At 33.4% G+C, this 12,450-nt stretch overlaps 1 protein-coding gene across 1 annotated transcript in view; it reads right to left on the bottom strand.

The window, feature by feature from the left end:
* ADAMTS19 (ADAM metallopeptidase with thrombospondin type 1 motif 19) overlaps window positions 1–12,450 on the bottom strand; it is a 248,696-nt gene that overhangs the window by 177,022 nt on the left and 59,224 nt on the right. Inside the window, exons 4-6 of the mRNA XM_078067553.1 lie at window positions 11,457–11,629; window positions 9,709–9,792; window positions 8,866–9,023 (exon numbers count right to left, since the gene is read on the bottom strand). Of these exons, the coding sequence (XP_077923679.1) occupies window positions 8,866–9,023; window positions 9,709–9,792; window positions 11,457–11,629 (415 nt within the window). The remainder of the gene's footprint in view (window positions 1–8,865; window positions 9,024–9,708; window positions 9,793–11,456; window positions 11,630–12,450) is intronic.

A 12,450-nucleotide genomic window follows, 5' to 3' on the forward strand; every position in this document is an offset into this window, starting at 1 on the left:
GGCACAAAATGGACTTAATATAAACTTAATACATTTAAATCATATTCAGTATTTAGGAATATGTTTACTGTTCTGCAGTTATAAATAGCAAAATAATACAAGTTTGATAAGTAATCACATGAATTTCTTCACAAAGAATCACCTGAACTTTTATTATTCCTGTGGGTCTCTTAGCTAAGAACACCTCTCTGATATTTCACTAGGATTCAGGGAAGGCAGAAAAGGAGACCCTCTTGCAGGTTATCATTTCTTCTTCCTTTTCTCACTTAATTAATTCCACCCTTAAATATTTGGCTCTGGTTTGTTTTAGCAGCCATGCTTTCTCCTGTTTCTGGTTTATATTGCATATCAGAGATATCTTCGGTCTAGAGAGGACCTACTGGAGAGACCTCTCATTGGACTGCAAGGGAGTGGGTCATACCTAAAGTGCAATACACACAATGCAGTGTTACAATGTGCTATCTACTGATAACTGTGTATTTCCAAACAACAAAACAGCACAACATATTTTCACTACTTTAAATTTTTAAATGTTTTTTCTCAAATAGGCAATTATTTTTTATTCTGATGAATCTGAAAAAACTAGTTGATCCATTCTGGATATATGAAAGTTGGCTGTTATCACTTGATCCATTAATCTTCACTGCACAAAACATCTTTTCTTTTGTATATAGAAGATAATCTTATCAATATTTGCATATGCCTTAAAAATCTACTGTTCCAACTGAATTAATGCTTTAAAGTAGGTTCATTTTTGTTAATTATTAAAAAGTAAATAGCAAAGAAAAAGAAAATTTCATGAACTAAACAGACAGAATGTCCATCAGCATTGAGTGTCTTAATATTTAAACCTTGTTTTTGTAAAAATTAAAAAAAATCTTTCTGAAAATACATGCCCAAATTAGAAAGACAACTCTAAATAAATGAGGGAAGACACACTGAAATTTTATCCCATGAAAGTTAATCACTCGAAATACCATACCCTAAACTTCTAAGTTAAACCAGTGTACAGCACCCTTTTCAAATATTCAAGACACAAAACTAAAAACTTTATACATCTGAACAAAACATTCATTGGAACACTTGTTCCCAGGATTATAAGTGAAAATTTTTAAAATCCAAGTGATTGCTTGACAGCCACTGAGGAAGACCCTAACTATCCCCTACGCACCTCTCCACTGAGCAACCACCTCCAAATATATCATATTTCACCAGCTTCTAATCACAGAATTTGCCTCCCCACCCTATCCTGACCCAAACCCACTCTTTTCAGAGGATCTAAAGTGAATAATACAGTAGGAAAATACGAATGGCCCTGAATCATCCAAACCTAGTGGTTGACATTTCTAGAGTTTCCATCCTCACTGTCTTTCTTGATGTGTAGTTTCTCAATTCTTCCTCTCATTTTAAGTACTACATAGAATTTTCTCCCTCTGCCAAAAAATTCCAGAGAGACACCTCTTTTGGTGCTCAACTTGGGCAAATTTGGTCTCTGTGGCTCAAAACCAACAAAAACTGATGTAGGAAAATATCTCCCCATGGTGGTGGAACATATTCAGAACCTGAATATAACTACTGATGAAAAGGAATGGAAAAGGTTTGCTGACATTTTTATTATAAGTAAATGATCAGATATATTTAGCCCTTTTCTGCATCAGAAGATATAAAAATCAAATTTATCACAGGGATACCATGCCTGGTTGTATAGGCTGTGCACTGCTTAATTCTCGGGGTACATTTACATACACAACAATGTAAAAAGTTCCCTCCACTGTTGCGTAGTGCACAACCTGAACAATTAGATGTGGTTGGATTCATTAGGTGCCTCTTATATGCCAAGCAGTGGATAAAAGGGAAGAACACAAAGATAAGTGAAAAAGGCTTCCACCCTGAAGACAAAGAAGAGGGTGACACACAGTCATTTCTGTAATGTGATAAGGGCCCCACAATCAGTGAGTTAGAGGCCTGGGGAATTGTATTAAATAATGAATAGTTCTATTTTGCAATTCCCTTTGCCAGCAAACAAATGGAGAAAGAAACACCCACAACAGATGATACTGAATAATATGGTAATGCAGAAAATTAAAGAATCACATAAAAATCACAATCTTCACCGTAGGGCCAAGAATCACTGAGTGTAAAGTATATTCAGATGTAGATGGAAAGGGATTTTTTTTTCTTTTTCTAAACATACAATACATCATATCATAATGCGTGAGGCTGCAACATAACTATTTGATTTACATAATGTGAAACAAGGGACTTCATCTGTAACTAAACAACATGATAAAACTATGACAAATGCACTGCTTATTTTCAAGGGCACTTAGAGTCCTTGACCCAGCCAGTTTCTACTCAACAAACAAATGAATAAAGCAAATTATTTCAAAAAAAAAATGCAAGGTCTTTTCTCCAAAAGCACTGGATGTACCCCTCAGTACTACTGAAGAATAAATTGTGAGCAGCATTTTAAAAAAACTCTGATCAGACTGTAATTCTTAATCTTCAATTCTTCCATTGTCAACCTCTTTCAAGAGGGCCCAAATAATGTATTTTTAACTTCATAATAATCAAAGTTTTGAGGGGCGGGTGATGGGGGATAGTGATTTGTTTGCTGCCTAGACCTGTGATTATGCAGATTGAAATTCTCTCATCCTTGGCTCATGTGGGCTCAGCGCGCCTGAAGACTGCATCACAGAGTTTCATAATGTGAGTTTATGGAAATGATACTGTTAGAATCTGGCAACTGGGAAGGCCAATAAATTCTGTTCAAGTTCTGATTTATATTGAAAAAAAATGAAATGTAACCTTTAATTTCCAAGAATGAAGATGCATCTGAGAATAAGTCTCATTGTGCAGTTTTATAGTGCCCTGGGATATACCTATAAATGATTCATTCAGAAATTATTCTATGAGTTGTATCAAATTAATATATTTCTACCATTTGTATATCTTATTAAATTTTCTATCTTACTTGCCAATGGCATTAATTTAAAACTAACTTTCAGAAGTATTGCATGCACATAAACCAAAAACATTTCAGTAAATATGAGAAGCAAAGCATCATTAACAAAATTAAAGTCTAAATTTAAGAGTATTTTCCAAAGAAACTTACGTCTTCTTCACGATTTCAAGGAGAACTGTGACAGTTACACTAAGAAATCATAGAGTTGACAGCTGAGAGGACATGTTTTGTGTTTCTGTTACTATGAGCCCATAAGCACTGGGTCAGCTTTAAAATATTTACTTCATTGTATCACACAGAACAATTTAATAAATTTATTATGGCAGATAGGTTTGGATTTATGAAAACATTATTTGTTTTACTTGAAACCCAAATTAACAGCTATCTAAAATTCCTTCCTAATGTGCTCACATAACATAACAACGTTTAATAATTATCTAAGATAAGAATATATTAGAAACTAGTCATTCTGAGCCTAGCTTGTCTCATGTGGACGAGACCATGGAATCCATGGAGATTTAAATTTTTATTTTATCTTTCATAACTTCCTTACAAAGCTAAAGATTTGATCACCTTTATGTTTACACTAACTAAAAAGGGATTCTTCTACTTCAATTACTCAAACCTTTAATTTAGACTTTACTGATCAAATGGTGCTAGGCCACTTAGAATAGACATAACACATTCCCTCTGGGGGGCTGATTTTCATTGTTATGGCACTGATATGGAATGATATGGAGAAACAGGGATCCTTCAAATAAGCCTGATTCCCAGGAGGAAATAAAAGGAGAATTATTAGTCAGCAGCTACCAGTATTTTATGTGTGTATATCCTTTGATAGTTTTTTCCTATTTTCAACCAAAAATTTTTCTATTTTCTATTTTATTTCTATTTATTCCCATGTGATCCAAAAATCAAAAGCAATCTATTAGGTCTTATTCTAAGTTCTAGCTATCAGAGTACAAAAAATTGAAATCAACATTTCTACTAAAGGATTGAAGAGGTGTACAAAGATTTTTTTTTTCCATAAAACATGAAATGACAGCAAAACCATAGCAAAGTTTACCCCTCAACAAAGGCTTCTGCACTGAAATCCTGTTTAGACAATGAAACGTTGATTTTCTTTTTTTTTTTCATTTTTTTACTTTTTTATTATGTTATGTTAATCACCATACATTACATCATTAGTTTTTGATGTAGTGTTCCATGATTCATTGTTTGCATATAACACCCAGTGCTCCATATTGAATGGAGTGTTATATGAAACGTTGATTTTCTATCCATAACTAAAAGACCCCTTAGAAATAACCATGTCAGAATGCATTAGCCACAAATGAGTTTTATATACTTGTCACCTGATGAGATCTGTCTTCCTTCTCATGGTTGTTAGGTGTTCAAAATAATGCTTCTGAGACTGAAGAGGATGATACTCATAATTTGATTACTAATTCATATATTTTTCTCATTAAAATGTAGTGTATTTCTTATAGAAATTTAAGAAATACAAGAATAAAGTTAAAACATTAGCTTATAATCCCACTATCTGGGAATACTTATAGTTAACATTTTAAAGTTTATTTCTCCAGTTTTATTTCCTATGTATTCATATAACTAAATACATTGTATATAACTAAATACATGTAAAATGTATATAATATTAGGATCATACTCTCTACATGCAAGTCTTCCCCCCACCAATACTGTGATGTTAATTTCATTCCTCATTTCTAATACCACTTTTCTCTTCAAAGTCCTGAAAAAAGAAACTGTTGTGTCCACTATTTTTTAAATATGTTATAAAGGTTTAAAAGCCACTCTTAACTAACCCTTCTTACCTCCCTTGTTGCTAGTTTTCCCTAGCAATATAAGATAAGACAAAATAAAATGATGATTTTAGTGATGATTCTTAAATGTGTTAAGATAATGTGGTATGAAATTATAATTCTTTCTAAATTTTTTTGAGTGTAGTTGACACACAATGTTACAAAATTATCATTTTATAAAAAAGGAAAGTGAATTTTAACTATGGGCTGACAAAACTATAAATACAAAAACACTTATAATATAATAATACAACAAATGGTCTTTCTGATAGTAGGTCTTCCACATGAGTACGAGTCTACACACAGGATCTTACACAATTATTTGTTTGGAGTAAAATTATTGAACATTCGCTGTTTGGTAGATATTATACAAGATGTCTTATATTTTTGACCCAGTACTACTATCCTCATTTTGTTGATAATGCCAAGACTCAGAGAGGTCATTTAATCAATTCAAAATCACCAGCTAGTATTTGGACAAACACAGGTCATTTCTATTTGATCATCTTTCTTACTGAGTTTTAATCTTTTTTATATTTATATACTATATATGTGTATACACATACATACAAATATACATTTTCAATAAAAACGCTTTGGTAGACAGAAGTATTGCCACTATTTTCTCCAATCCAGGGCTTGTCTTTTCATTTTCATATCAATGTCTTTTGGACATAAGATGGTTTAAATTTTGAAGAAGTCCAAATGATTATTTTTAAGAATTTTTGATTAGTGCTTTTCTTGTATACTATCCAAGAAATTATTATCCTCCCTATAGTCATGTAGATATTCTCCATTTTTCTTTCTTTCTTTTTTTTTTTACTAAGAATTTGATAGCTGTAGCTTTCATGTAGCTTTTTATGCTCCATTATGAATTAACATCACATAAGTTGTAAAGCAGGGTTGAAATTCATTTTTTTTCACATGGTTACCCAGATGTTGTAGAGTCATCTCATTGATAGACTATCTTCCCATCACTCAATTATATTGGTGGGTTTTTTGAGAGTCAACTGACCATATATGTATGGTTATATTTCCAGATTCTTTATTCCACTTCATTCATCTTTACCAAGTTCCTGCCCAAACCCCATTGTTTTGATTACCAAAGCTTTATAATAGGTTTTGAAATCAGATAATGTAAGCCCACTCAGTTTATTCTTCTTTTACAAAATTATTTTGACTCTTCTATATCTTTTCTTTTTCCAAATACATGTTGGAATCAGCTTGCCAATTTCTACAAAAAAAAAAAAAAAAAAAGCTGGCACAAACTTTCATTGAGATTATAGTGACTCTCAGTCAATGTGAGGAAGATGGACATCTTGATAATATTTAGTCTTCCAATAAATAAAAACCTTTATTTAGATCTTTAATTTCTCTCAGCAGTGCTATGGAGGTATCATTTTAGAGGTTTTACTCATTTTTTTATTTTTCTTATATCTTTTATGGTTTTGGAGGTTACCATAAAATTTTTCCAACTGTTCATTTCTACTATATATATAAATAAAATTGTTTTTATAAATTGACTTTATATTCTGTGGCCTTAAAAAATCCAGTTATAACTTCTGGCAATTTTGCTGCTTTATTTCTTAAAATTTTCTTTGTGCCGAGGTGTATCATCTGTGAAGAGAAATGCTTTTTATTTTTTCTTCCCAATATGTATACCTTTCTTTTTCTTTTTCCCACCTTATTATACTGGCTCTGATCTTCAGTACAAAACTGAATAGAAGTATAAGAGTGGACATCCTTGCCTTGCTTCCAACCCTAATGGGAAAACATTTGTTTTTCACCATTAAGCGTGATGTTAGCTGTAGATTTTTTTTGTGTATACATGTGTAGATACCCTTTCATAGATTAAGAAAGCACATTTAAGAATTCATTGAGAGGGGCACCTGGGTGGCTCAGTCAGTTAAGCGTCTGACTCTTGATTTCAGCACAGGTCATGATGTCAGGGTCCTGATATTGAGCCCGGCACCAAGCTCAATGTTCAGCAGGGACTCAGCCCTGCATCAGCCTCCATGCTCAGAGGTTCTTTCTCTCCCTCTTCCCCTCCCTCCGCTCTCTCTGTCTCTTTCAAATAAATAAATCTTTTTAAAAAGTTCATTGAGAATTTTTGTTGATACATACATTAGAGATACCATTTTTATTGTCTTTTGGACTCATTTTTTTCTGATAGGAAGTCAGTCATCGATCTTAAGATTGTTTCCTCTGTGTAACGTATCTCTTTCTCTGGCCAATTTAAAACTTATTTTCGGTATCTTTGGTTTTCACTCATTTACCTAAGATACACCTAGGTCTATAAGGGTTATGTTTTTTTTTCCATCAATTTGGGAAACAATTTTGCCATTACATCTTCAAATAATTTTTCTTACCCATTGAGATTTCAATTACAATTCTTTGAACGGTAAATGCAACATCTGAACTATCTCAGGGTCAGTTTTTATTGACTACTTTTCCTTGACCGTGGGTCACATTTTCATGTTTCTTTGCTTGGCTAATTTTTATTATGTTTGAGACATTGTAGATGATAATGTTAAAGAGATTCAGGATTCTGTTATCTTCCTCTGAAGAGGGCTGACTCTTGTTTCAGAAGGCAGTTCAGTTACTGGCAGGTCACTCGGAACTTAGCAAGGTTTGAGTTTATTCCTTGGTAGGGAGGATCTATCTAAAGCTCAAGATAATTCCCAAGCTTTTGTAAATTGGTGGGACTCAACCTCCAAATTCTATCTTCCCTAATTATCTTATAGGTGCTTGGTTTCAGACTTTGTTAGGGTAGGTCAGAGTAGACATTTCTCCAGGTCAGTGTTCCTACTATGAAGGCTTGGCCTTCCTGTTTTCTCAGCTAAGTACCAGGAGTGATGACAAGGTATTAATAAAGTTGCTCCACTCTTGTGGCCTGAATCTACTCAATTCCTAGCATCTTTTAAAAATCTAACCTCCATAGTTATAGCACTCTGATGCTTTTGGAAAGTTTCTATCTATATATATTCAGACCAACCTTGCAAAGTACTCACAGATGGTCTACACATGGACTTCTCGGCACCATTCCTTGCATGGGACCCTCATCTATGGTACCCTCAGCAGGACCGCTGTGCTTTACCTAGATTCCAGCTTGCTGCACCAAAGAATTGTCCCAGCAAGAAGCTGGGTTGACTGTGGGGCTCACTTAATAAATTTTCCTTCTTTCAGAGATTGCAGTATTGCACTGCTCATGCTCCAATGACTAAAGCATTTGCCTCATGAATATTCTTCCGTTTTATCATTGTTTATTGTATAAGTCCAGTAGCAGGTCCACCTACATAGCTGGAAGTGGAAGTCCAAGTGTGTTCTTGCAATATATTTTTTTCACCTTTATGAATAATTTATAACTAGAATAGTTTTTATATAATTCAGCAACAAGAAGCTATCATGAAGTCAATAGACCCAATACAGAAAATCATGGTTAGATGTTACTATGTATTCTGTGATGTGAAATGTCAATGCTATTGATACTAACTTGCCAGAGAATAATGAATTACTAGTCATTTTTAATAACTCTAAGCAAGAAATTTATTATTACTAACATAGAGTGATCTTATAGAGTATATTGTTGCTCATTATTTCACCTTTTTATATTTACCCTTAATGCTGCATTACAAATATGTGTTAGTAGTAAGGACATTCACAATGTAAACAAAAATTAATTAGCTAGAGATTTAATTGAAACTTTTTTCTCAGATGGTAACATTAAGTTTATAAATTGCTGAGTTTAACATATTGGGTGCTTTATTCATATGGTGATGACTGTTGAAGTTCCACCAAAATTCACTTATCATCATCAATGGCTATGTCTTCGTATCAGAAATTGAGGGTAAAAATCTTTTTTGAATTAACTAGCCAAAAGTTTTGTCAATATGCCATCCAAAATGTGCCTGTTCAGAAATCAGTTATTATAAATTGAGGGAGATGACAAAAATCATTATGCCAAAAGTTTTTTGGAACACAAAACCTGGAATAAAAGCATTCTTTGAAGAAATTAATCCAATTAACAGCACAGCCATCAAATTAGGAATGTCATTTAATTGGCTTTGGAAAATTTACCTTGTTATAAGTATAGCTGCATCCACTGAAGTCATGTCCTCTCCCCAGCTTGTTGACATCTCTACATGTATATCATTCTTTTTGCCAAACTCTTCATGCTGCCACTTACAAAAACTCTCTAGCATTTTCTCTCCATGGTGCCCAATATATAGATCTGCCTGCAAAAGAAGATATTTCACTTTAAGGCAAATTATTCTCAGATATACAAAAAACTAAAAACTGAGGAGACATCATGAATTACTAAAGCAGACTGCTGACCATAACAACATTAATTAGAACCTGGAAGACATTCAGAATTAATTCAGCCTGAGCTAAAAATCTTGAAACTTTGTGAGGGTAAAATAACTACAAAATCTGTTCCATACTATTCTGAAAAAGAAGAGCAGTGTATTAAGAATGTGGAACTTTGAGACTTAAGTGACTTAATTATTTCTACAACTTAGAAACAAATGTTTTCCAAAGATCTAGTTAAGCAGCATACTAAAACAGTACCACAGAATATTCTCTGTCTAAAATGAATTACAGATAAGAAAAGGTTTCAAAAGCACATGTTTAAATAAGAAAATAAAACTGTCATTAAAAATCACTTTTAAAAATTACATCTTGGAAAGTTAAGGTTTGTTGTCAGGAATCTTGGAAACAAAGAACATTCCATTTTTAGAATAAAACTGAGGTATTAACCAAATCTAAAGGCCAGTTTCATGTATAGTTTAAGGGACTTAGTGGATATTTCTGGATTTTCAAGTCAATAAAAAACATACTCCTCACATTCACTTTACTTAAAAGTACCTGAACACAACTTCTCACCCACTTAATTGAACAAAAAACTCAAGACTTTCTTACTGGAGTTTCATGGAGCAGAATAAGCTTTATCACACGAAGATTGACCTGCACACCAAGACTCTTGTGTTGGAAAAGGTTAAAAACCTAAAAACAAATAAAAATAAAAATCCTAAAATAAAACTGAAAATCATATTTATTTTTCTTAAGGCCCAGACATGGGAGAAGTCTCAATTTAGTTGAGATATATATATTAAATATATATATATATTTTAAAAACATTTAAGTAACTTTAAAATTAGCTTAATAGGCAAGAATAACTTAGGTAATTCATTTTAAATACCAAGAAATTTAGACCTAGCTTCTGAGATACTCATCACAGCCTTGACTGTCTAGGCATTTCAGTGGGATACAGAGGGAAGGATGGCCTTTCACAATACTGAAGACAAGCATTTTAGTAACTAAACCCTAGAATTTTTCTTAAGACCACAAAATGCCAGTGTCCTCCTTTCTTCTGAGAAACAGTCCTGAAAACTAAGCCTGCATTATGCCACTTCCCGATTCATTCCTTGGAGTATTTTTTTTCTCTCCCCAAGCTAGCTGCCAAAAAGGAAAAGGGTTTTCAAAGCTCTTCTCTTCAATGCTACCCAGGAAGACAAGCTTGCAGGCCACTGTTGATTAATGGTATCAGATCCTCATTATAATTGTTTTTCCCAAAGCATGGTGTGTGTAGTAATGCTGGAAAGCAAGGTGAATTTTTATGTGGTGCCTTGATTTTTTGTAAAATATGGTATTGGTATTTATTTAATTTGTAATAGAATGTAAAACCAAACCTCTACTTTCAGTTATAGAACTACGTAGAAGAAACTGAAGTTGGTAGGCTTATGTTAGTCAACCCAGTAAAAGAATGCTGGCGGAGCGCTCTGGGGGTAGCTGAACATAGAAATGACAGAAGTATGGGAAAATCTGTTCACCACTCAAGTAAGCCAAATAGTAAAAATGAGCAAAAACAGTAAAAATAGAATTTTGTGAAACATCATATATTTATCCTCGAATCAGGGGTTCCTACCCTGCCTTATATGGTAACTGGAATCATAAATGGACATTTGCCTTTGGCTTTTATTTATGTTCATTCTCCCCTAAGAACCACTCTTCACTCCAACCTTCTAATTCTGCCTTGCAGGAGGTTTAACCAGCAGGGTATGCAATTAAGTCAAAGGATTCATTTGGTGGTAAATATCTGTAAGATGCTAGGTACAAACTAGATTTTTGCAGTCCAGAAATTGTTAACTGAACTTAGCCACATGTGATCCAGCTGCTTAAAAACTGAGCTATCTGCTATTAGGTCTTACTCACAAACTAGTATTATATCTGACATCAAATTTTACATACCTATGTAAGAGCTCGGGGGATTACCAACCTCCACTTTTGTGCCACCTCATAATGTATAATACTTTGGGTGGGGCCACACATACAAAGAAGTATAACATTTCTAATTTCAGCAAATGGCCTTTTATAAGAGAATGAAAAGAAGGGCATTTAAAAAAGGGAGAAAAGACTAACAGAGAGTTTTGCCACATCAAAATCAACAATAAGAATGGTTTCTTTTACTAGAAGATGTGAATTATTATTTTGATATCTCTTTTGAGATGGAGCAATTTGGCATACTCAAAGCATTTTTTTTTTTTACTGATGTCAATAAAAGAAAGGAATAGTAATGAGTTAATTTTTAAAGAATGTCATTATACTCACACATTTCTTCCTTAGAGTTTTCTTGAAAAAATTCCAAGCGCACTTTAAAGTTTGCCTACCATATTTAAGATGGTTAGAATGAATCTCCTGGCGGCATCTGCTCCATGATAGGAAACCATTGCTGGGTCTGCAACCACTACAGTCTCTATGTTGTATTCTTGAGGTAATTTGTATGAATATCGTTTCCCTCTTCCACTTTCTGTTTTTTTTTTAGATCTAGGTCTTCCTTTATCTGCAACACAAAAATGGATTTTCCAATGTGACTCCATATTAGCAAAGCAAATACAAAATTCCCATTTCTTCAATAATTCTAAGAAATGTTAACTTAATACCAAAATATGCTGATGATGATACAATGGTGAGCAAAAAACAAATAAGTTCCCTGCACACATGGAATCTATAAGGGCATCTGGCTTTGGAGCATGACTTTGGATCAAACAGACCAGACTTCTACCATTTATTAGCCCTGCCACTTGGGAAACTAATGTCACTCAGTTAGCCTTGGTTTCCTCATCTGTAAAGTGAAAAACAACGACATCTACTTTCTAGTGTTGTTGATGTCTTATAATAAGATTGCATTACTCAAATTTCTAGCACAGAGTAAATAAAATAACCCAATTAAAAAAATCACAATTTCCTTTTTGAAACCAGTGACAAAATAAAGGTCTACTTGCAGAAATTGCTTTAAGTGATTGCCTCACACATCCTCAATTCAGGCAGAGGCCCTTAATTACTAAAACATTATGCATGGGTTACAAAAGACTGGGTTCTGTCTTCCATCAGGATCCCACAGTAGAAGTTCCTTAGGGAAATAAAGATTCTTCAAACAGAGCCAACTAAAAGCAGTAACCACAAATAAACATATTTATACATTTAAGTACATAAAATGTAAAATTTGTTTATTAAAACATGCCACTATCAGAATGAAAAGCATGCCACCAAGTGGGAGAAGATAGTTACAATGCTTTTCCATAGTAAATTAAAAGCTATTCTAAATAAGTAACAGATAACCCAACTGAAAAATTGGCAAAAGACTTGAACAGCCATTTCTCA

The sequence above is a fragment of the Halichoerus grypus genome, chromosome 2 (assembly GCF_964656455.1).
Source record: "Halichoerus grypus chromosome 2, mHalGry1.hap1.1, whole genome shotgun sequence".
In the NCBI taxonomy this organism is placed as follows: Eukaryota; Metazoa; Chordata; class Mammalia; order Carnivora; family Phocidae; genus Halichoerus; species Halichoerus grypus.